Here is a 25,040-nt window from a genome sequence, read left to right as displayed (position 1 = left end):
GATTGACAACAGCAATCAACATTATTTCTAAATTGAAAGGCTTCATAAATCTTTGATAAAAAGAGAGTTGTGCTTTTTGCTCTGCCTCGCAGCTAAAGGTAGCAGGAGTCTAAAAGCAGACTCATATCTTGGACAAATGGCTCTCTTCAACTGACACCCCATCAGCGATTGCAGCATCCGTCTCTCAATAGAAAAGGATTACAGCCCATTATATCTCCTTAATCCCTCTCTTTCCTCTCCACGTCTCACTCGCTTCCTTTTCTTCTCAAACCGCAGCGCTCGCTCGCTGTTTTCCCCTCCAGATTTTTTGTTTTCTTCTGCTGTCTGTCTGTCCAGTTTGTACAAGAGATAAGTAGCTTTTACAAGGGACACATGGCAGTTGTCGTGGTTAGGACTGAAATAACAGAGTACAGTGTGTGTGATTGTGTAATTCTGTGTGTGTCTCTGTTTTTGCAGTTTACGCTCTTGCTTTTATTTTTGTTTACTTATGAACCATCGTGCACTTTTGCAATGTGTCCTATCTGCCTGAGTACATTTATGTCAACAGATGAGTGACTCATGACTATCTCTCTTGGCACCTTCTCTCCACTTAACGTGTGTGTGTGTGTGTGTGTGTGTGTGTGTGTGTGTGTGTGTGTGTGTGTGTGTGTGTGTGTGTGTGTGTGTGTGTGTGTGTGTGTGTGTGTGTGTGTGTGTGTGTGTGGTCCTTCCGTATGTAATTTTCCTTTTTAATTTTCACTTTTCTTTTAATCATACCCCCGCGCCGCCGGATCTGCCTTGCTCCATCAAAGCATAACAGCGAGATGACAGGACTTTTTCCTCTTTCCTTCTCTTCTCTCTCCAGCTACCTAATTACTCTCTCCTCCTCCGCTGCCTCCCCTTTTCCTCTTTTCCGATGTATCTTTTTAGGGGGAGAAAGAAAAAGAAAATCTCTGCCATGTTTTTTCTCTCTCTCTCTCTCTCTCTCCTTCCTCAGACTGTCTGTGTAGTATCCCATCTCCTCCATCCTTTTATCTTCTTCTCGCGTTATCCCTCTTGTATTACCATAGATTTATGATGTATTAACTGAGATTTATTGTTCCCCTCTGCCTAAACCAAGTGTGATTTTTTTTTTTTTTTTTTTTTTAAAAGTGCGTCCGCTTAGATTAAGACTAAACTCCATTCAGCAGACTGCAACTTTTATAGCAGCATATCCCTGTGAGAGTTGGGCTGCAAGAGAATTTGGATCAGTTTGCCTTTAAAAATCGTTTAAATTTGCACTTTATGTATGAAATGAAGTTAAGGCGCCCAAGTCGGTCTTTTTAGCACATTAATACTACAAAATTTAATTCAGTAATTATGACTTAACAATACGCATACAGGTCGCAACTGAATATATACACGTTGCCAAAATTGTGGGTGTTCTGTATTGTGTAATCATATTAACTGTTGCACTGCCTGGAGTATGTGCTGTTTGCCTTGTTATCTGTGTCACTGCCACCTTGAATCAGTAATGCTCTTTTTGTGTAGAAGTGTTCTCCTTCTCCTTATTTGCCTCCTCCAGAACACTTAAGCCATTTCCACACCCCACACAGTTGCACTTGGATCAGCACACATCCCGCAAATCCAGTTTGAGTCGCAAGAATAATGACTGTGAACATTTTTGTCCCTTGAGAGGAGGATTCTAATCCACTGGCCCACAGCCAAGAATTATACCCAAAAAAAAAAGGGCTAAACCAAGTCTTCATCCTGAGGCCTCACAGCGAGTCATATTTATTGTATTACATTACAATAATAATGTGAAACTTCATCTATCCCCTGAGGCTCCTCGCAGTCGGTCCTCCTCTCCACAAGTAGTGTGGACGTACAGAGCAGAAAGCATTGAGCGTTTTATTTTAACAATGCCTTGGCAGAATGAATGCGTGGAAATGTGGCTGTATTAACTGTTGTCATCTGGACAGTGCAGGGTAGTGTCCCTGCACCCTGACCTCATTTAAGAGCTAGGAGTCAGTCTTAAAGCTGCCAGTAGCCGGATTTTGTTGCCTTCACGCAGAGCCAGGATATCTGTTTCCTCCTGTCTGCTGTCTTCATGCTGATAAGCTGGTATTTCTGGACAGATATTAGACCGGTGTCAGTCTTCTCATCCACAGCCACTTAAGGAACGACGAAAAAAAGACTTTCTGGTCCCTTTCGACAAAAACTGAACTGTTTGAGCAGAATCCAAAGCTCTGTCTCTGGATAACAACAAGCACGGTTCTTCATCTGGCCAATATCGTCCCTATGATGCAGCACAGTCAGGGCGACACGATCGGACCTCCCCTTTCAACTGGGAGGTCCGAATTTCTAGTCGGAAATTTCAACTGGAACGTGTCTGAAGTTACACTCACTCCTTGTGAGTGTAGTCAAGTTAGACACCCACAACACGACTAAACTAGTTTACAACCCCTTGTTAATAAAGTAAGGCATATTTCACTTGCTGTTATTAGCGAGTGTATTTCAAACCAAATGCAATATACTGTAAACTTTTCTCTGTCTGTACACACTTCGAGCTGAGTTCTAATCAGCAGCCAGCTCCTAAAAACCTGTCCATCGAGCCGACCGAAGGCTGTCTGGTGTCAAACACTACAGTCCTCCGCTCTACCGCATAGCTATTGAAGGTTGTGTAGCTGCAACCTACCGTGACATCACCGATTGGTTTGTGAGCTGCCGTTTTGAAGCCTCAAGTTTAGCATTTCAGCCTTCGCCATCTTGTTTTTTTGGAGCCAGAAGTGACCATATATGGACGAGTCCTCAGCTGCCCTCCTCGGTAAAGCACTTTATGTCATTTCCGTGTAGGCTTTGCTGTTCAGACCCGCTGCTTTTAATTGAGCTACAGAATGCTTAGTTTAGTATAAAATTCTCTCTTTTGTTACCATCCTGCTCGAGCACCTCAGCAAGGAAACCCTGTCTGGTTTTATTTTCCTTACGGTGATTTTGAAATTCTTGAAAATCCAGTGATAAGTGAACTCCTGCTGGATGTTAATAAACACCATTCCTGTAGTACATTTTTGTGTAATTGGTTCTGTGTAAAAACAACTTTTCACCAGACTTTTCCTCCTCAGCTACTATTACAACCGCACACCTGCAGTCATTCAACCCTTTTTCTCTCTCCGTCTATCTCGTACACTTCATTTTCCATCGCAGTCAGCGAGTTCAGTTTAGTGTGTGGTGGCTGAACGTGCACCGAGGTGCTCAGAGGGAAACCCCACCCAGACCTCCTGATATACGCACACCCAACTGCAGCTACCGCAAAAACGGCCACACAGATAGAAAGCACACATTTAGATCGTTTTAGCTACAAATGAGTATTGAAGATGACAGACTGAGAGGAACAATAATCCATTGTTGGAATTATTTTATGCGTGTAAATCAGAATGCATGTTTTTTTTCAGTTTGCCACACACACAGTGCCAAGGTCAGGCTGTTCACACCTCTGAATTAGCAGAGCAGCAGGTGGTCATACAGATGGAGACGGATATCACTGTTCACACCAGGATATGGAACCTATTAGTCGCACACTGAGACTGGCTGGTTGCTGGGAATCATACTAACACTAAAAAAAAAACACTCCTTTTTTCAATCCAATTTTTGTCTTTGTCTGTCACTTTTTCTCAATATAAGTACTTTGATATTTTGTACACTTCGTTTCGGCTTAATTTGTCAAAAGACCATGAAAAAAAACTCAGTACAAAATCAGCAGTATTGCCAGAGAGACATAGTCATAACAGAAAACGTAGAGCAAAGGGCGGGGTGTCAGATGTGTTTCCTGCAGTTGCAGTTTGCAGATACCTGTTTTGGCAGCCAAAAGAAGCAGTTTCAGTTATTCTTCTCTTTCTCTCTTTCTTTCTCTCTTTCCTTCTTTCTTTGTACGGTGCACAGAACAACAGATGGTCGGTTTTTGATTTGATTTTTTTGATTTTATACACTTTATTAATCCCCGAGGGGAAATTTCTTCACTACAGCAGGGGGGCTCTCAGGGGGGAGCTGCTGCAGCAGGCTGCCACTAGCGCGGCGCCAGGTAAAGGGAATGGCAGAAGAGTGAGCAGAGATAAAAGTGTGAGGGACACAAAGGTCACTGTGTAAGGATATGTAGCAGTGATAGAGGGAAAGTAATGTATTTGTGAGGTCTCGTGGTCGCTCCTCACAATGTCTGCTTCATGAAAGCCTTTGGTTAAGAACAGGCTACAATCAGCAGCAGGATGTGGGCCCATGCTCAACCAAAACACTTAAAATCAAAATTCCTGAACTATATATATTTTTTATAACAATTATATCAAATTTATTTTGAGAAAAAGAAAATGACATCACGTACAAATCTGTGGTTTTCATGCAGATTAGAGAGGGATAGTGTAACCCAGGTTATTTGTTGTAGCTACAATTTACCGACGTTCCCTAAACACCTCACATGCTATTGATAGATACTAGCTAGTTGACTACGCTCAGAGGAGCCTCCAGTTACTGCACCGCACATGTACTCTGTAAAATTACTACAACCTACTACAATTTGTACTTAGAGTACTGTTTCAGAGCGTCTACTTTTTAAGGTGAGAAGCTAGTTTTTATAGTTGGGGGGGGGAAAACAGGTGGAGGTTTTTGCTGCAACACTACAGGTAACAGACAGCAACATCCCCTGGTGTGTAGTACTTTACAACTGTGGGGGTCCAATTAAACCACTGATGGTGCAATTCAAAGATGTGGAGGTGAAATTCTGAGCACATGTTCTATATGTTAATTGTCCATGGGCATTCAAGATGGCAGCAATTTATCACTCCTGCTGGGTCTCATTCAATACGTTTTGATACTTGACTTTGATGACAATTACTGAATCACAATTTTTTTTTTTGGACAGCAATTTTATTAAATCAATATTAAGAAAAAGAAAATTACATCAAATCTTTAGTTTCCATGCAGTTTAGAGGGGTGAGTGTAACCCAGGTTGTAACATAACTTCCTAAAACTTTTATTTCAGTTTTACTGCAAACAGCAACCTGCAAGGATTTTCTTATCTCCACAACACAGTAATTAAACTTATCGTCTCAATTTCTACATTTGCCTAAGGTTAGTTTCTGTCTGAATTGTGTCTTAAAAAAAACCCAGTTAATCTTCCAGCAGTGTCTGCCTCCCCAATATCCCTCTTTTTTCCTCTTATCACTCTCTTACTTCCTCACGTTTTATCTCATTTTCTGTCTTTCACATTCTCTCTGCCGTACTTCTCTAACCACCTGTTGGCAAGAGGAAAATGTGACGTCTCCTTCTGCCACTTCCTGGTCCTGCTCATTTAAAAGGTTTGCTATTTCCTTATCACCTCTGCAATCTCTTGTCTGCTCTCATCGTTCCTCCCCATCCGCTTTCACATGAAGTCCCGGTATATTCATGGTCCTTTTAGGGTTGAGGATAGAAGTGTGTGGGAGTCACTGTGAGAGTGATCTTTTGTTAATTCCTGAATCTTTTTGGAGCTATAATTGTTTTGGATGAAAGGCTAAATCCTAAAACGTATACTTCCAAGGAAAACAGATCCATCCATTATGTTTTTTGGATGGTGGGAGGAAGCCGGAGTATCCGGAGAAAACCCACGCAGGCACAGGGAGAACATAAAAACTCCACACAGAAAGGCCCAGAATCAAATCCAGAACCTTTGTGAGACGACAGTGAAAACCACTGCAACACTGTGTCGCCCAGGAAAAAAAGATGACTGCTATTTTTCATCATCTCATGGTTTCCTTTCCCTCGCTCTAACCCTCTCCTCTTTTATCAGCCTCCGTGATACAGTGTGCAGAGCGCTTCTTATCCCCTGTCCTCTTGTCTTTTTCAAGTTTTTCAAAGAAGTCATGCAGCTGCCATCCTCTCAGAGTCTCTGCGTCCTTCTCTTCCATCTAAGCGTCTTGTATTTCCAGATTCTGCTTGAAACCGGGCGGTTGATCTTTTGCTATCACTTTACCTCTTTCCATCTGTTGGCCATAGCTCATTGGAGAATGATTGGTGAGAAAAGCAGGACCAAAGTAATAGTTCCTTCATGAATCATACTGAATTAACTCATATTCTCAGGTTTATATAGCTTATTGGGTATTTGAAGAGTGTTGTGAAAATAACAGGTAATGCCTGCAGGCTTCTCTTTAAAGCAGTGTTGACCTGCGATTTGCTGAAAACCTTTCCAAATATTTCCCCCATGTTAATATATGTTGCAACATATATTATGCATGTACTGCATGTATCATACATGTGATCACATGTGTCCTATGTGGAAAACATGGGAAACTCATGTGTGTTTCCTGTAAGGAATGACTCTTCTCTGAATAAATGATCAGCTGATTGTGGTACGTTGAATACAGGGTACTCTCCCAGTTAACATTTATACGCATAACTATTCAATATTTTGTGCATCATCACATCATCATCAGGATGTCTGTCGTTTGGACAAAGTAGTTTGTGATTTAAATGTCAGTATGTTACAGCTGTTATTTCAGTGTCACTATCAATCAGTTTTCAGGTTGTAGCAGGTTGTTGATTGGGCGAGCTTTATTAAATTATTATTTATTCATTTATTATGATTATTATTAGGGTTGTTTCATTTAGTAGCTAGAATTTATAAACTGCAGTATTCCTGGCTTGTCACCTAAAAGGCAATGAAAAATCTAAACTGAATCTGTGGAGTTGTGGTTATCTATAATAAATGTACACTATGGGATTTGAAAGGATTCAGATTTTATGAGTAGATTTGAAAATATACTTGAATTTGATGAACTGCTTACAAACCCAATCCCTCCTGTCCGGAGGAATTTGTGGTGAAACACAATAAATTCTTGCACCACTGATTGTAAAAATATATATACAAAGTCGTAATTGCTGAGGTATTTATTATCCACACGTTTTTTTCATGCTGCGTTCACTTACACTTCACGCTTGTATAGAACGCTGTAACATACCTAATGAGGCATCAAATATGAATAGTCTCATGATTCAACCTTCCCTGAAGTATTTCTTGTTCTATCACTCGCTTTTTTTTTCTCTCTCTCTTCTTTTGTTCTTCCTCGTCCAACATGACAGGCAGATAACAGGGCTGTTCTTTCACCCTCGTCCCCTTGTCCTTTTCAAGTGTCTGTCTGCTTTAATTGTCCCTATGACCGCATGGCTTTAACAGAAGTGACTGCGAGGCAATTAGGTCACACAGCCGCTGGTTTGTCGAGCGCTCGTGTTTCAGACCAGATGATCAATGTCCTATTTGTCACAGTCTCAAACTACATCAATGAGCTATTCATCATTAAAGCTCGCACAGACACGCTGACAGGCGAGGACACAGTGTGTGCTGTCAGTGTCGCTCTGCAAGGGAAATATGGATGTCAGAGGGAAATTCCATAGACAGACATTCATCAACACTTCCTTCATGTTTATGTACACTTTTGTGTGAAGTTGGTGTCAGGGGGAGGCATCAGGCTGAGAGAATCCCCCTGACACAGCAGTGCTTCATCTCCAAATGAATTTGACGCATGGGTGCAAAGAATAAATATTTTTACTTACATAAGGAGTTACCTGGTGAATTAAGAGCAACTTCTTAATATGATAATACTTTTGAAAGATAAGTAAGAAAGGCATTTTCTTATTATTTACCTGAAAACGTTGGTTTATTTTAACTGCGGTCTTATTTTTATGGCAACACATTTTTTCATATTTGGGAAAAGGCCTCAACAATAAGTCCAATGGGTTTTTTTTGGTAATATATCAAACTAAAATCAATACCGTTGTGAGCAAAGTGCTATCATAATGAAGGAAACTGATGACCACACCAAAAAAAAGTTACAGTAAAAGTAATACAAATGGACGTTGACTTAAGTTTTGAAAAGTTAAGGCAATGTGGAAGGGCTTTTACATGCAATACCACTGAGGGCCAGTAGGGGCGGGAGAAAAAAAAATCTCTCCAATGAAGTCCAATTCAAAAAGCGCCTTCTGATCAGTGTTCTGGGGGTCCTTCTGAAAATAATACCATCATTAATTAGATATCAGGCCACAAAGAGAGGTGTGTTTAGGGCCGTGTCTGTTTTATTGATAGGGCTGCGGTGCAGTCAGGTTTCCAGTGAAGGCGTGAGGGGCGTAGTGTCCTTGGGTTCTTAGTCAGATCGAGTCAGATTGATCCCTCACTCCTCCCCTGTTTGTCCAAATATGGTCACTTCTGGCTAAAAAAAAAAACCAAGATGCCAGTCTATAGGCATCAAAGCAGCAGATCACAAACCAATGGGTGACGTCACTGTGGGTTGCCACTTAAATAAACCTGAAAAGTATTCAGAAAAGTGCTTAAAAAGTAAGTTATTTGTTTTATACCTGACTCCTGACCTCAGTGGGGGAGAAACCTGTAAAATACCATTATTTACATGAAGCCATAATGTTCGTGCAAATAGATAGAAAAGGCCTTTAAAAGACCTAAATTGGATCAAGTTAATCATTGTAAACAACTTCAAATGGAGCAAACAAGTCCAAACTATTGATGTCATAAAGTTGTGGACTTCAAAGTAGTTCTCCATTTCCCTGACCTTTCTGGAAAGAGAAAAATGATCATCAGAAACTTTCCAAAGTATTGCCACCATTACAGAGCACAGTGTCCATTATCAGGATCTGAAGAAGCTGATCTGTATGACAGAGTGAAAACAGGGTTGTAGTGAAGAGCTCAGCTTCCTCCTCTAGTAGAGCATTAGTGTCATTACTTTCTACACACAAGCTAATGTTTCATTGGTCGATGGTCATGGAGACGAGGCTCTCTTCCTAATGCACAGAATAAAAGGAGGCATTACTGGGCGTGGAGGCTTCGATGAAGAGCAGCAGGCTGGGAGAGAGGACAACATCACATTACAGAAGAAAGGGAATGTCGTAAACTCCCCACTCACCAACTTGTAAATCAAAGATATAAGCCTTTTTGGTCAGAGACAAACAAAGATTCAACAATGTCAGTGTGTTTTTAAAAGCTGTAGGTGGCCGGAGACAGTTAGGCAGATTTCTCCTTGTCGGGCTGTCACTTCTTCTAAAAATCTAATTTGAATAAATTCCTTTCTCTCCCCCATAGTTGCGAAAAAAGCGAAAAGTGACAGGCCTCCCTTTGGCAGAGCTGTGAAAAATACCCCAGCCTTCTCCGGAAATACTCATCACTCAGTCATTCAACAAAAACAAACTGACTCCAGGGAAATTACAGCAAAGCTCAAGTCATTACTTTTTCATCTGATCAAATTCAGTTTTTACAGTTGTGTGGGTTTGCCTGTGTGTAATTTTAAATTTGTTTGCCCTTATCAAATCTTTTTTTCCAACAACAAACTTTGTCAAGGATTTAGCTGCATCCCTGCACCAGTAAGGTGTCATCTAAAGCTAAATATTGAAATTCTGTTGCACATTTTAATATCTAGAATCCACTATAAGTCATTTGAATTGAGAAAAGGTCTCAGATGATTGGACAAGTGGAAACAGAAGAGAGTTGCTAATGTGAAAGTAGGCCAGCAAGGCATCCGAGGCCTTGGAGCTGTGGTGTTTCCCCATAAAGCCGAGGACTGTTTCAGAGTCCTTCACATTGTATTATGTCAGTTAATCCTTTGTTATTATAAAATATCTTTAAATGCCACAATTTCAAAAATAACAGTCAGACATGTTTAGTTTTCGAGTCCTACAGCACTCAAATCTTTGGTATTTTTTACACAACATGGAGCCTCTTACATTAAAATAAGTCACATCTTCAAATCTAAAGAGGAACATTACACTGTAGAGTTTTATTCTGAAAAGTAAAACTATTAAAGAATCTATTTACAGCACTAATTGGTGGGTTTATTCTGACATCTTTACATCACTGAGTTCTCACTCTTTAAAAATGTATTTTGTATATTTTTACAATGTTTTAATGCATGTTTTTTGTTTTACATTTTTGTTTGTCGCATTTTTAACAGACATTCACCGAATATAGTTGTAGTGTAGCACTTAACGTGAGAGGAGGGAAATCAGAATTGTTTTTAGTGAACACCCTGTGTTTTTATGATGTCTGATAGGAATTGTGACCTGACGCCACACACACACACACACACACACACACACACACACACACACACACACACACACACACACACACACACACACACACACACACACACACACACTTAATGACATTCAACTCCCACCCTGCATGCTTACCTAAGCATGCATGTCACGGTTATCTTCCCAGGTATCCACCCACCCACACACACACACACGCACGCACGCACACACACACACACACACACACACACACACACACACACACACACACACACACACACACACACACACACACACACACACACACACACAGAGGACATGCTAATGAGCTCCAGGAGCACCATTAGACTTGTAGATAACCGGGACGGGTCACTTGCTCTGGCTCATAATTTAATAGTTTCTTAATCGCTCATAACTTTGGTGCAGAGAGAGGCAGTGGTGGGAGGACTGAAAGATAACACATAGTTATGTTGGATGTTGCATACCTGCAGTAAAACACACTCTAAATGGACCCAACAGAGATTGACAAGACGACACATCTGTAGGAGTCGAGTAAACACATTCTTCATGAACGCAGATAAGGCTGCCGGAGAGAAACCGACATCATCATTACTTCAGCTTCTTGCCGTATCACTGAACACACACACATCAGGGTTAACTACTCTCACCTATTCTCTTCAGTCTGTACTGTATTTCTCTCAAAACACACACACGATGGACTGTCTTCAGTTATTTATGCGGTTATGAGAAGCATCACACCTCATTTTGTCTCTGCCCCTCTTTCTGCCTGCCTTCATCTCTCTCTCCCCACACACACACACACACACACAAACACAGCCGCACTCTGTGGTCTAATTACCGGCATTTCTGTCGGTGTGGTCCGTCATCCATCACCCACCACACACATCCATCTCTGCTCTGTCTTTTCTTATCTTCTGCTGTCCCTTCTCCTTCCTCCTTCCTGGTTTTGCTCTTTCTGTAATTTAAACCTTCTCCCCCTTCTCTTCTGCACACACCAACTTCCATCAGTCTGCCTCCTCCTCTCAGCGTTCCTGCTCCCCAGACAGACATTATCACAGGGAATGGCGATCGATTCGCTTCCCTCCATCTGTGTCCGTTCCTCAAGGATTTTTCTCTTATCTCACCATTAACATTTCCATAAAGGCAAGACCACATCTTGTCTTCGTCTTCTTTTCCTCCTACTTTGACCGTACATGTCTTTGAAATGTCCCTTCCTTCTACTTTCACTTTTCTGGCCCTCTCTTTCTAATTATGTAGGAGTTATTGGGAATTGATTCTAGCTTCCCCCCCCCCCACACACACACACATTTCTTCTTCTTTGTTCCTTTCCTCCTTTACAATCCTTCTCTGCAGTCACTGCTTTTGCACAGTAAGCTGATATACAGTAGGATGCAGGTGTTATTAATCTGCTGGTCACAAGTATCAGAGACGTTCTTTAATCCGTGTTCAGAGGAAGAGCAACATGGCAAAAACTGAAAAGCAAAGCATCTTGACTTTACAGTATGTCTTTTTTTATTTACACATAAAAGAAGAACTTGTAAAGTACCAGTGTCATTAGTGCACACATGCTTTCTGAATTGTCCCTCTTCCTCTGTCAGCCTCCATCCTTCTTGCCGTCACCCAGCGAGGATCAGACCACAAGCGTCCATCAGCAAAAAAGCAGCAAGCGTAATTCTTTCCCGCTGAGATGAAGTACTTATTTCTAGATGAAGCACTTTTGAAAACTTTGGCTCAGAGCCAAAAATAGCTTCCGTACGGTAGCTGACAGATGAAAGAAGCAATGACGTATTTTAGTCAAGGAATTTAAAGTTTCTCATTCTCTCTATAAAGTTCCCGGCAAGGGAGAGTTTAACTATTTTGTGTGTTCTTCATCCATCTTTTCTGCTCTTTCTCCAACTTATCCTCCCTTCTGTCAACCTCTTCTCCGTTTGTACCCTCGCAGTGTTTCCATGATCCTCTGCTCTCTCTTTAGTCCCATTAGTTATCTCCTGATGGGTCATTAACTATTCAACAGCAGGCAGAGGGAAAAGGAGAGGGGGCTTTTGTAAGGTTTGAGTCTAGTCTGCATTAGTAAATGGACAATGGGGGATGAGAACAGGAGATGAGGGTGGGGCAGGTCCATAGGGTCTCTTCTCCTTTTCTGTGAGTGGAAATCATTGAGCAAAGAAAGGAGACCGGTGGAAGTCTGTTCTGTCCTTTGGGACAAAGCACAGAAATATAAGAGAAGAATCACAGATTCACACAAAATCAAAAAAAATTACCAGAAAAGCAACAGATTATATTCTTTGAATCTTCTGTCTACTTCAGGAGGGTGACATGCAATAAGAAGTCCTAATTCTTCCCTTCATGAAATCGCTGCCTTCTCCTCTCATCCAGACAGGCTTAAGAAGGCTTTCGAGAGACTGAAGCCTTCAGAAGTTCAAAAGTCTTCGATGTCAGTTCGAGTCACTGAGGCCATTCGCAACTGTATAGTAGATATATTGAATATTGCTGCCATCTAGTGGAGGAAAATAACAATTTTCTTTAGCAACTGTCAAGAGTTTAATGTAAAGTTTTACTCAAATTAAACTGGTGAACAACAAGTCTGTTGTATTGAAAATTTTAAAATAAATATAAGTTAGAAAATAAATGCTAAATAAAAAATTTATAAAAAAAATTAAAAAAAAGTTTGTCCTGATTGTTCAGTCATGAAACATTATTGAAACTGTTGGAAGAACGTTTACATTCTTTCAGTCTCCAACCGTCCAGTCTCTCTTTCATCTGAACACCGATGTCCCTCTGTGTCCGTCTGTAGACTCTCTGATGTTGGGGACCGAGGTCGACCTGCAGCAGGTGGAAAACAGCGTGTTCGCCATGGAGACGGTGTTGAAGGCATGGCTTCAAGAACAGGGCGGCAACAGAGAGCACCTTCACCTCCTGCTGCCAAGCCCTCCGGATAGTCCTATTTCAGGTTAGATACAGCACTTACACACGCACACACACACACATAAACATCCTCTAGTTTATGTAAACAATAGATGGATATAAAGACGGTGATGATTTGGGATGTCAGTGATTTGTTAGAAGTCGAGTATAGTCAAATAAAGACGTCTTTAATACATAATATGTCTTTCTCTTGTGGCATGTGGCACCTGCAGTGTGTGTGAAGTGTGACATGCAGGAGCGCCTGATAAGCCCCGCCCTCGTCCCCCTGACCCCTAACCTGGGAGTGAAGACTGAGAGCATTCGTGACTTCCTGCCTGTCTCTAAGGGCTCAGCCAATCAAAGCCCGACGCCGCAGAGACTGAAAGCAATCAAGTAAGAGTGGGCAGCAGTGATGGGGAGCCAGAAACCTGTCATACCTTTAACTGACCTGCATTTTCAGCTTTGCTGGAAATGTATAACCTACAAATTACTAAGATGAACATGAACATGAAAGTGAATGTTGACAATTTTCACAAATTTTGTTAAAAAAAATAAATAGTTATTACTTCTCAAAAAATACCCCAAAACAATGCCAGAGGCAATAAACAAAATCTCTGGCAGAGGACAAGATGAGTGGATTGTTTAAAATGAGGGAGGTAGGATCTGTGTGTGTTGTCTGTGTTATGTAATGTGCATGCAGTGAAACCCCGTTTGTCTATGAATGGTTCCTTTCTGATAGCAGAGAGTATAGAGAATATTTCTCAGATGAAACTCTCCCATCACATCAGACTCTGCTTTGTTCTGCCGGGGTCGTCTGCTCTGATGCTGGAAATCTCCAAACAACTACAGTTGAGCAGAAAAATAGCTCTAAGCCTGAAAGATCCCGTCCAGACTTTTGCTGTGGAAATCTTTGTAGCCTCAAATAGTAGAAACTCCAGAGAAGAGTTTGTCTGTGGTAAAACAGGAAAGGACAGCATACGCTAACAACAACAAACTTCAAGAAATGGGACAAAATATGAATTCACAACACATCAGACTGGAAACACACCAAACACATCATGGATTCTCTGATTAGCAGCATAAATGCTGATTCCTTACAGGAAAAACAGAGTGTTGTTCAAAAGTACACTGCTACAAACACACACACACTCACAGGACCATCACATACAGACAAATGCAGCATCTACTGTAAGTACACACTATTCCTCCACTGGTGATAGAAAGCAGACATTCAGGTATGACCTGATTTGCATCAGCTAACCCCCCACCCCCAGATTTGCATTGGTTTTACATTTTCCCGAGTTGCAGTAGGAATAAATGTGTGTGTGTGTGTGTGTGTGTGTGTGTGTGTGTGTGTGTGTGTGTGTGTGTGTGTGTGTGTGTGTGTGTGTGTGTGTGTGTGTGTGTGTGTGTGTGTGTGTGTGTGTGTTTTGCATACCAGTAAGTTACTGTGCTCTGTGTGTGCTTTACATACTTATGACTCCGGATTTATAGCAGAGACATTTAAATGAAGCCGGAGAACAGGTCACAACTGTGAACAAACTTGGTGGGAATGATGTCATTCTCTGTCTCTGCTGACGATGTCATGTGTTTGCATCCTGCCAGTATTCTGATGAAGATTATTTTAGGAAGGATGAGGTTATCTTTGACATCAACCTTTTATATATCAGTTTTTAGTAATGAAATCATAGAGGACAGAAAACTAATTTCTTCAATCTGCCCTTCGTTCTTGCTGTACTAATCAAGGTTGTGTGTGTTTGTGTGTGTGCGTGCGTGCGTGTGTGCGTGCGTGTGTGTGTGTGTGTGTGTGTGTGTTGTAGGGCTGTGCATGCAGATGGAGTGTGTGAGAGTGTGTTGTACGGCCTGCCGCTGGTGATCCGCCCCACCACCTGCTGGCAGCTGGACTGGGATGAGATGGAGACCAACCACAGCCTGTTTCACGCTCTCTGCCACACACTCAGGGTGCGAACATGTTTTTACCGCTTTTTAAATGTGACGATCACCTTTACAGTTTCTAACTTAAAGATTTCAGCAGTTTATCTGTTGGTGTTACAGCTGCATATTCAAATACTTGGATTTCTTTTAGTGTATAAAGATGATGTTTGCATCATGAAAACCAGGTTTTAAAACATTAGTCCTGGTAGAATAGAACAATGACATTGTGTTGTTTCTGTTACTGTATTTTAATCAAATAATAATAATATAGATGTTAGAATTTTTTTTTTTTATTGTTTCACTTCTTATTTCAATTCTCCTCAACCTAATAGTTGGCTCTCTGACTGGCTCTTTCATTTCCACTTGCACGGTGTAAAATTCTCAATATGCCACAGTACAATACAAACGAATGACACTTCTTTATGTTTGATTTTCCTTCTTTCAGAGTCGTGACTTGTTCTTGCTGCTGCAGATGGAGTCTGGTCAGAAGTCTGCAGCTGGAGGCAGAGGTCTGTGTGTGTGTGTGTGTGTGTGTGTGTGTGTGTGTGTGTGTGTGTGTGTGTGTGTGTGTGTGTGTGTGTGTGTGTGTGTGTGTGTGTGTGTGTGTGTGTGTGTGTGTGTGTGTGTGTGTGTGTGTGTGTGCGCGTACATGTGTGTGTGTTTGTGAAACAGAGAGAGACAGAAATGTTGTCCATTCATCAGTCCCTGTGTGTGTGCACTCATAGACCCTGTGTGTGTGTGTGTGTGTGTGTGTGTGTGTGTGTGTGTGTGTGTGTGTGTGTGTGTGTGTGTGTGTGTGTGTGTGTGTGTGTGTGTGTGTGTGTGTGTGTGTGTGTGTATCTGTGTCTGTGTTTATGTACAATACAGGTGTGTATTCGCACTATGTCCTCCAGCCGTCCTCGTCTCTCTCCCTCCTCCTGAAGCCGGTCGTCTCCAGAGAGTTGTTGCTGCCCTGCTCGCTGCCGGTGTCAACTCAGGACCCTGGACCTCACGCGACGCAGACAATACAGGTTAGCTGGACATTGTTGGTTCAAAACAAATTGCAGAAGTAAACAGAGGCAAAAGCAGAAGTAGAAATTATCTGTGGATGCATGGACATTGACACTAATATCAGGAACTGAATTTGAGGTCAAAATAGTATAAAGTAGCATCTGGTCTCTCGATGGGATCGAGGCCATTTAATCTGAATTAAAGTTGGAACCGAGCACAGAAAATACATTATTATTACTTATTACTATTTACAGAGATAAACATAGATACAATACATGCAGTTATAACAAGTTAAAAGTACAAAAACATTTATTCAGATGTGCACCAGGTGTCTCAAACAGTATGACTGTTTATATACTGTAAATATTTACCAAAATTGTATTATGTACATATTTAAATTTAGTTTATTATTGCTTATACTGTATGACATGACCATAATGATCACGTGCCATTGATCTTGTGATGAAATTGCACATTTCCTGGAGAACTTATGTGTTTGAAAACATGAACCACACTGTTTTAATGACATTTTTGGATGAAATATTATTAATGTGATGATGCTGTTATGTACCATGCATGTTTTTGACAGAAAGAGATTTAGCTAAAGTTAAAGTCTGCCCTTCTGCATCACCCACAAAAAACAGCAGTATAGACACTTTGTTGTTTTGCTTGATGTTTGTGTGTTTTCTGGCTCCATCAGGGTTGTTTCTCTCAGCTGGATGAGGAGTTTGTGCTGAACCCGCTCTCACTGAGCAGCAACCTCTACCAGCACCTCAGGAGCAGAGGCCTGTTCGCACAGCCACGATACCCATACAGGTCAGCAGTTGATGAGGAGGATCAATCTGTGTACCACCTGTGATCATGTTAGAACAAATGATGGTATTTATGAAAAAGGTGATGATCAGGATGCCGATGTAATGGATGTAGAGGTCAGTAATGTAAGAAAAGGTGTTAAACCGAGAGAATGATCAGGATGGAACTGACACTGAGAGTGATGATGATGAGGCATGCTGGAAACATAATATAGATGGAGGTCATGTAACAGATGAATATGCAAATATAATGACTGTGATATAGTAAGATTATAGAGAGATAAAGATGATATTTTTATGAATATGATATTGATGACTATTGTTATGTTGCTGTTTGTGATATCAGGGTCCAGCCAGCAGCTGTTCACAGAGACCAGCCTCAAACACTAGAGGGCCTGAAGAGCACAGCCAGCAGGCAGCCACGCCAGGTAAACACACACGCTTTTTAGTGTGAAGGTCACGATCAGCTGCTCATATAAATGATAACATGAGGGAAGTCACAAGTCATCGACTTCCCTCATGTTATCAACTCTTTTACTGCAGAAAGCAGGTCAGTATTGTTCATCACCACATTATGGTTGTGTGCTTGGAGGGTTTACTAACTTCCTCCTCACTTTTCACTTCCTATTTACTCACTAGATGGCAGCACTCTTTGCATTCAGACAGTTTCATCAATAAACAAGCTTTTTCCTGGATACAACATGTTTAACCTGTCAGTTTAAAGGATGTAGTGTCACTTCAGGTTAAAGCTTTCTCATCTCATTTACACAACAAATACAACTGATTGAAAACACCTGTTTGTCATTATTCTTATTGTAAGTCGCTTTGGATAAAAGCGTCAGCGTCTTATTCAGTTTCATGTGGACACCAAACTAAAATGTTGATAGAGGAAGTGATTCAGCACATTTCAGCACTTTAAACATGACTCATAATACACTTGAATCTTTTATTTGGAGTAGATCTTCATTTTACTGATTTTACAGACATTGTCTGATTTGAGAACGTAACATATCCTCATTTCATTTTTCACTGAGGCCGGCTGTGACCTGACTGCTGTTGGCAGTGTGACTCATCAGTCTTGATAAGGCTGCTGACATGCAAATAGTTCACTTCAGCAGCAAAACAGACAAAATCTTCATCCGCTCTCTTTGTTCAGTGAAACTTAACCCCAAAGTCTTAACTCATATCTCTTTCTTTCTCCTATCTTCTGTTCTATCTGTTTTGTTCTTCGTCCTTCAGAGCCTCCTCTTCCTCCTCTCTTTTATCTCACTCTTTATTTTCTTACCGTTCTAAATATATAAATCAAGCGTACCCAAAACTCGTGTTTCTTTCGCTTTCTATATTATTGAGCTTAACAATATTGTGTAAAATTCTTTATAAATAGATACGAATGTGAGAATGCCTTTTATTTGGAAATTCAGATTGTGTGTTTTGTCTCCATTCAAAACCAGAGTCACCAACTGGGAAGCAACAGCAAGGTCAGGGCCACTGTTGCTCCTCTGCCCTCCTCCTCTTCCTCCTTCACCTCCTCCTCCTCCTCCCTGGGACCCCCTCCTGTCAAGGCCTCCCGCTCAGCTCTGAGCTTCCTCAGCACCTCTGGCGGCCGTCGGGCCCCGGCCCCCACTCGGCAGGAGAAAGACGATGATGATGATGACTCAATGATAATACAGTAAGAACAGCGCAGGGTGAGTGGAAGAAAGTGCAGCTCAATGACAGAGACAGAGAGAGAGAGAGAGGAGGGGACATCCTTAACAAACATACATAGTTTTAAATCCTTCCTCTTAAAAGGGGTTTTCACTGATTAACAGTAAAGCTTAGTCAGAAAGAACAGACACACACACACACACACACACACACACACACACACACACACACACACACACACACACACACACACACACACACACACACACACACACACACACACACACTTGGCTAATTGGTTTCTATTGTAAAGCTTGTGAGCAATCACCCAGCTCATAAAGACTTTGTAAAGAAGGGAAAGACACAGACTAATTTGCACATAAATGTACACAATAGGCAGTGACATGCTGTGAACACACACTTGTGCCGCGCTACACACTGGGTGGTTCTTTTGACACTTCTTTTCATCCCTATTTATGCTCCCCGCGCAAGCGGTGTTAGCCAGATCTGAATTTAACAAGCCTCTCGTGCAAGCATGTGAATGTGTGTGTGTGTGTGTGTGTGTGTGTGTGTGTGTGTGTGTGTGTGTGTGTGTGTGTGTGTGTGTGTGTGTGTGTGTGTGTGTGTGTGTGTGTGTGTGTGTGTGTGTGTGTGTGTGTGTGTGAAAGGAAAGTTTCACCTCACTGCCCCCTGCAGATTGCTGAGGCAGCAAAACTTCCAAATCACACACAGTAAACAATGAAAAAAGATTAAAAAGAGGGGAAGCAGCAGGACAATGAACAGCTAAAAAATGGAGGGAAGAAACGGAAAGTCATAAGAAATGTCCAAAAAAAGAACAAACGGTGGACGATGTGGAAGATCAGAGCTGATGGATGTATAAAAAACACTGCTCGTTTCAGACACACACATAGTTCAAAGCATTCAAAAGAAAGTAGCTACAAGACTATAATTCAAAAAGAATAAATCTGACATAATGTACAGGGCTGCCGTGTGTGAGGACTTATCGACAAACACACACATACTGTACGCGCATTCCTTCTTCATTTTGCCCTTAAGCCCCGGTTTGAACACAGCTTCACTGTTTTAATGAGACAGAGAATAAAGCAGCAGACAGAGGGGCCTCTCTGCTCGCCTTCACCCCCACAGCGAGCTCCCTCTCTGGGGGTTGAAAGGCAGCATGAGGGGGGTGGATGGAAGACGAACAGATAAAATCTGCAGTGTGTTCTGTGGAACAGTGAATATGACAACTTTGCAGTGAAGTACAAATTTCCGGTGTGTGTGTGTGTGTGTGTGTGTGTGTGTGTGTGTGTGTGTGTGTGTGTGTGTGTGTGTGTGTGTGTGTGTGTAGAATGGTTTGACTGATTTCTGCTCAGCATTGCATATTAACACGCATTTAAACGATGATTCATGTTCATACGTAGATGTTGGTCAGTTACACATGTCCATCATCATTAATATGAATTTATTCATCCTCAGGAAGCTTTGTCACCCACACCCACACACTCTGACACACACACACACACACACACACACACACACACACACACACACACACACACACACACACACACACACACACACTCGCACTCACACACGCACACACACACACACACACACACACACTCACTCTCACGCAGGCTTAATGAGTCTCCCGCCATTCCACCCCCTTGTTGAACCTTATAGCATTCGGTATAACTCAGTGGTAAATGACTTCATGACGTTGTGATGTCACAGGACTTCCGCATTCACAAATTACAACCACAAGGCTGCTTTTGTATCTGCAGAGGACCTTTAAAACTATCCACTGACATTTTACCCACTTCTCTCTCTCTCTGTTCTTCACCCTCCTCTCTTTTTCTTGCTCTACATTTTCTTTTCTTTTTTATCCTCACGAGCTGCTTGAGGTGGAGTCAACGTGTTTGAATATCATGAATTTGTCCAGATAGAACAACAGCCTCTCTGTTCCCCCAAAAACAGGTCAAAGGACTGGAGCTGAAGTTCGTCTTGTTTGACCTGAACGCTATCGGCCGCTCTCCTCATTAAATGTCACAACTGAGAGATTAACGGGATGTGGCCGACAGTTGACAAAAGTGTTATAGTTAGTGTTTGCAAATTGACTCAGAGTTTGAATTTGGGACAAAGTGTCTCGTTAGTCAGGAGATTTTTTAGGTTTCGAGCCAAAGCTGCCGGTCATTTTCAAAATAATAGTTCTTTGTTCATTGTTGTTCTTTGTGACTCAACCACACAAGCATCCTTATCTCACTCTTTTGACTTTCTCATGTTGCCGTTCAGCTGTAACGTTGTGTTTGTTGACCATTTTTAATCTAATTTATTGTCTGACCTACAAAGGAAGTTGACATGGACTGATATCATTTGTCCACTCTGTTAAACTCATATCAGTTCGGTGATATTTCAGCAGCGTCTTGTACCTTGTACATGTTCTACATATGTTTCTACATATATATTTATTGATTTGTATTTTAACTCTGTTCATGACCTGTAGGTTAATAAATAAAAGTAACATGGAGAGGGAGCATTCTTATGGTAACATTTCTGTCGGATGAAGTAGCAGTAGTTGAGAGGGCATCTAACCACCTTTCACCTTTACCTGCAGAATACGAGCATTATACCAGCTTCACAGGCTGATACTACTATGAAAATACAGGTGAATATGAACATGTTATATATAGTCAATGACTTTCATCTTTGACATCATTGTGGTTGCTCATAAATTACAAAAATTTAGTACATCCGGTGTACAGTATGGCTGTGTACAACCTTTAAAATGTGGTTTCAATTTTTTTTATTTTTTTTTAATGTTTAAAACTCAACACTTAAAAAATTTTAAAAAAAAATTTAGAACCAGAAGGACATCCATAGTGAACTTTTAACCCTTTAAAGCTTTAGATTATTATTATTATTATTATTATTACTATTATTATTATTACATTGCCACTTTTATGAAAAGTAATGCAATGGTATAGGAGCCTGTGATGCTGGTCTCCAACCTTTTTTCTCCCTTGTTCTACCGGGTAGATCTCGATCTTCGGGTTGAGCCACTGCTGTAATGTATTTCAAAATAGATTAGACCAGTCAACATGGACTTCTTTTAAGTAACACATATACAACATCGAATTTAATTTAGATGAGGTACATCATGTGATTTATGTAAATTTCCTTATTTTAACCCCAACCAATATATATTTCCTTCACCCTTACCACGGGGTGTTTGGTGCCTAAAGCACCTCATTCTCCACGCCGAGGCGAGATAAAACGTGACACTGACACGGTATCGTCTCATGGACTGACAGATATATGACACATTTTGGCACGGTATCGGCAGGTGATGCTTTCCAGTATATCAAAAGAAACCAAAAAGATGAGGCAGTTGTAAAGGCGTGATGATTGGTGCCAGCAAACAGCGATCGCTCTCTGCTGTGCAGGAGACAATTTGTTTCCTACTTTTTAAGTTTTGATTCAGTGTTTCCTGAGGGTGGAGAAGTGACCTTTCACTGCACTATTTTGTCTCTGTTTTGTGGACATGTCTGTCGGTCTAAGTCAACATGAGCAGGACTCTATACAGCGATGGGACCAGTTTGATAAACTTCTTCTTTTTTTTTTTTTTCATTTTTGTTTAAAGCCATTTCATTTTTATATATTTTCCATTCTGATCCATAAAAAGAAGTTTGTGGTCCGAGTGCCTAAAAGCGCAATCGTATTTTTTTCTGTCTCATTTATATCAGGATAATATTAGTGCTGTGACTTCCTGCTTTATTCTTAATGTTCCATTTCCTTTTTTTGATGCAATCTGCAGAGCAGAAAAAAAAAGTTTCAGACTTTATCTGTCTCCAAGACTATAATACTTGTCTCTTTCCTGTAATTGTCCTCACTGGCCACAGGACTCTAATACTATACACACAGAAGACCAGAGCAGGAATATACACAACTCATACACAGGCAGAGAATGAGCCCCCCTCTTACCATTAGCACTGGGTGAGAACTGAAAGAGGAAGTGCATCTTTGTGAAGAGGAAGTGAAGAGGTGAAGTCAAGAGAACCTGAACTAGAATGCTCTGAGAGATATCTGAAAGGTCTCAACTTTTGATTTGCATATTAACATATTTGAGACAAAAATCATGAGCACAAGTCACACTGAAAATCCGCTTTAAACATCAAATGAGTTCAATGAATAAACCACTAAAAAGTGTGGAATTTTGAACTCGGCTTGGTCACTTTGAAAGGAAATAGAAATCACGTCCTGGTCACGCCTCAAAATCACAGGTGTGCCTTTTACTTGCGAGCCAGCGGAGCTACAGTTTGAATGAGAAACTGTCATTTCCTTTCGGTAGCGCTGATTGGCGAGAGAGAGTGAATGACTGAACGAGTTCGCCCACGCAAAGCTAAACACAAGAGCTGGTGGTCTGCAGAGTCAAACACGGACAGTTTCAGGTCTGTCTGAAGGCAGAACACTCGAATCTTTGTCAGATGTGCGCAAGTTGTATTTTTGTGTCCCGCAGTCAGAAACAGAATGAGGAAATGTTGCTCTGAGTTGTTTCATATTATGAAGTGCAGCTGGCAGGTGGAACATTTTCACAAGATTAAAAAGGTGCATTGTCACATCTGACATTAAAATTTTCAGGAACTAAACGACAGATGTGATTTTTAAAAATATTTGCTGTTAAATATACATTTCCTTGAAGAAAAATTGTGATACTGTAACGGGGAAATTATTGCATCAACAGACTTTGTAAACAAATGATGGCAGATGTCGAAAGAGTAGCTACAATATTAAGAAGCAATTAGGACTCTTAGCCCGGTCAGTTTGTTAGAGGAGGACTGTGTTTCCATTAAAGCAGTCTGTGGAAAAGAATCTTTCAGCTCAATGTTTTGGTTCCGTTTCACTGCTCTTGTTTCCAGCTGCAACAGGCAGTGAAAAAGTTCTGATGAAGCCACCGTACGCCTCCTGCTCATCACCACACGGGGCCGAGGCAGAGTTAGCAGCTGCTCGCTTGTGAGCCCTGGCTTAAGGCCTGCAACACACAAAAGCAGGCAGGTGGTTTGTATTTACCCTCGCTCCGAGAGGAGAGATACAGAGGCGCTCACCTGGTGGAGTATGGGCATGATATAGTTAGAGCCTACACTGTGTTTCCAAACTCGAGCTAAAAGACCTGAAATATTGGCTTTATAATTGTCAAATGGCTTGAAACATTTCTAAATATTGCTATCACGGCTCTTTGCTTGATTGGCTGTTATTTGTAACCACGTTCATTCGTCATATGAACTTGATTGTGTGCGAATGTCGTGTTAACAGCTCATTTCACAGCACTGACGTGGCCGAAATACCAAAATGAAATGGCAGATTGTTTGTGTTTACTTGCCCGAAACGTCCAATAAGCCCTTTCCATATGGGCTCATCCAGGTTTCTGAAATCTGGAAATAATGTTCACGGGCAAAACCACAAAAAAAGGATACTTCAAAAACCCGTGGATAGCTGGGATCCTCTTTGCACGCAATGTAGCAACTGTACAGGCGTTAGCTGTTTGCTCGCTGATGTAGGAGTGGATATTTTGACTTCTGACACGTTGTCTGTGTGCTTTTGTTCAGCTCAACCTTGACTGAACTCAGAAACAGTTCTTTTCCTCGGATGTCTCTCCTCTTTCCTCTCGTCTTTATATATCTATGAAGCAAATTCACAGCAATCCGTATGCAGTCACGCCGACAAATTTTTCAGAAAGGAGATGTTTTTCCCACCACGTAAGACGGGACTCCACAAAAGCACCTGTTTGTGCCAAACTAGTTTCAGTGCCTTGTTTTCGATTCTGTGCTCTTTCTGTGAGTCTGAGGCTGAGGACCAGCGCTTAAAAAATCGGGAAGAAGACAGTCACACAATGTTGACACAATGGAGACAGTGAAAGGACAGGAAGACTGACACAATAATAGCCAAAGATTGTGTGTTTGTGTGTAACATCTGCGTGTGGACATGCTGAGATGCAGAGACCTCAAACCTGCAGATAAAATTGTCCGCGTCGCTCAAAACGCACGCACGTACGCACACACACACACACACACACACACACACAGACCTCAAGTCATGTATGTCATAGTGAAGTCAGTGAATCTATCTACATTGATATAAATATTTGAACACATTTTTCAGATGGTACTTTTTGTGTCTTGTGTGCTGCAGCCAAATTTCTAAGTGCTTGACTTTTGTCAGAAAACTGAGAAACAGTTGATCTGAAGTGTCTGATCAGTAAACACACACACACACACACACACACACACGCACGTGGTCAGTTGAACTGTTCTGCAGATGTGTGAAAGGCCAAAGCCAATGAAGACAAAATTGTGAAAAAGGAGGAGTTGTTTGTGATACAGGAACAAGATCTGAAGTTTTAGGAATAGTCTGACATTTTGATAAATAGCCTTGCTGGCTGACTTAGCTGTGAAAATCAACAGCACTTTCGTCTGTTAAATATGAAGCTGCATCCAGGAGACAGTTTAGAGTTACAGTTTGTTCTAGAGTCACGGTGGTTGGTTCAGAGTCCAGGAAGTCACTGCCACCGACCATAATAATAGTGCAGTTTGTAACAACCTGTGAAACCCCGAGAGACAAGATGTGTTGTCTTGTTACTTTCTGACATTTAACAGATATGAAGGCACAATCAACTCAGTATAATCTAAACAGGAAGATTGCAGCCTTCAGTAACAAACAGCA

General features: G+C 41.3%; 1 protein-coding gene across 1 annotated transcript in view; it reads left to right on the top strand.

The window, feature by feature from the left end:
• Positions 1-18,352, top strand: part of m1ap (meiosis 1 associated protein) — a 36,091-nt gene extending 17,739 nt beyond the window's left edge. The window contains exons 4-11 of the mRNA XM_069722560.1: positions 12,833-12,988; positions 13,176-13,335; positions 14,763-14,904; positions 15,323-15,386; positions 15,745-15,887; positions 16,568-16,683; positions 17,026-17,107; positions 18,131-18,352. Of these exons, the coding sequence (XP_069578661.1) occupies positions 12,833-12,988; positions 13,176-13,335; positions 14,763-14,904; positions 15,323-15,386; positions 15,745-15,887; positions 16,568-16,683; positions 17,026-17,107; positions 18,131-18,352 (1,085 nt within the window). The remainder of the gene's footprint in view (positions 1-12,832; positions 12,989-13,175; positions 13,336-14,762; positions 14,905-15,322; positions 15,387-15,744; positions 15,888-16,567; positions 16,684-17,025; positions 17,108-18,130) is intronic.
• The last annotated feature ends 6,688 nt before the right edge of the window (positions 18,353-25,040 follow it).

This window comes from Brachyistius frenatus, unplaced genomic scaffold, assembly GCF_029030835.1.
Source record: "Brachyistius frenatus isolate BFR_SWC_R1_liver_20210118 unplaced genomic scaffold, ASM2903083v1 Contig_295, whole genome shotgun sequence".
Classification (NCBI taxonomy): domain Eukaryota; kingdom Metazoa; phylum Chordata; class Actinopteri; family Embiotocidae; genus Brachyistius; species Brachyistius frenatus.
Note: the sequence above shows the minus strand (reverse complement) of the source record. Positions and strands in the feature narration are given on the sequence as shown.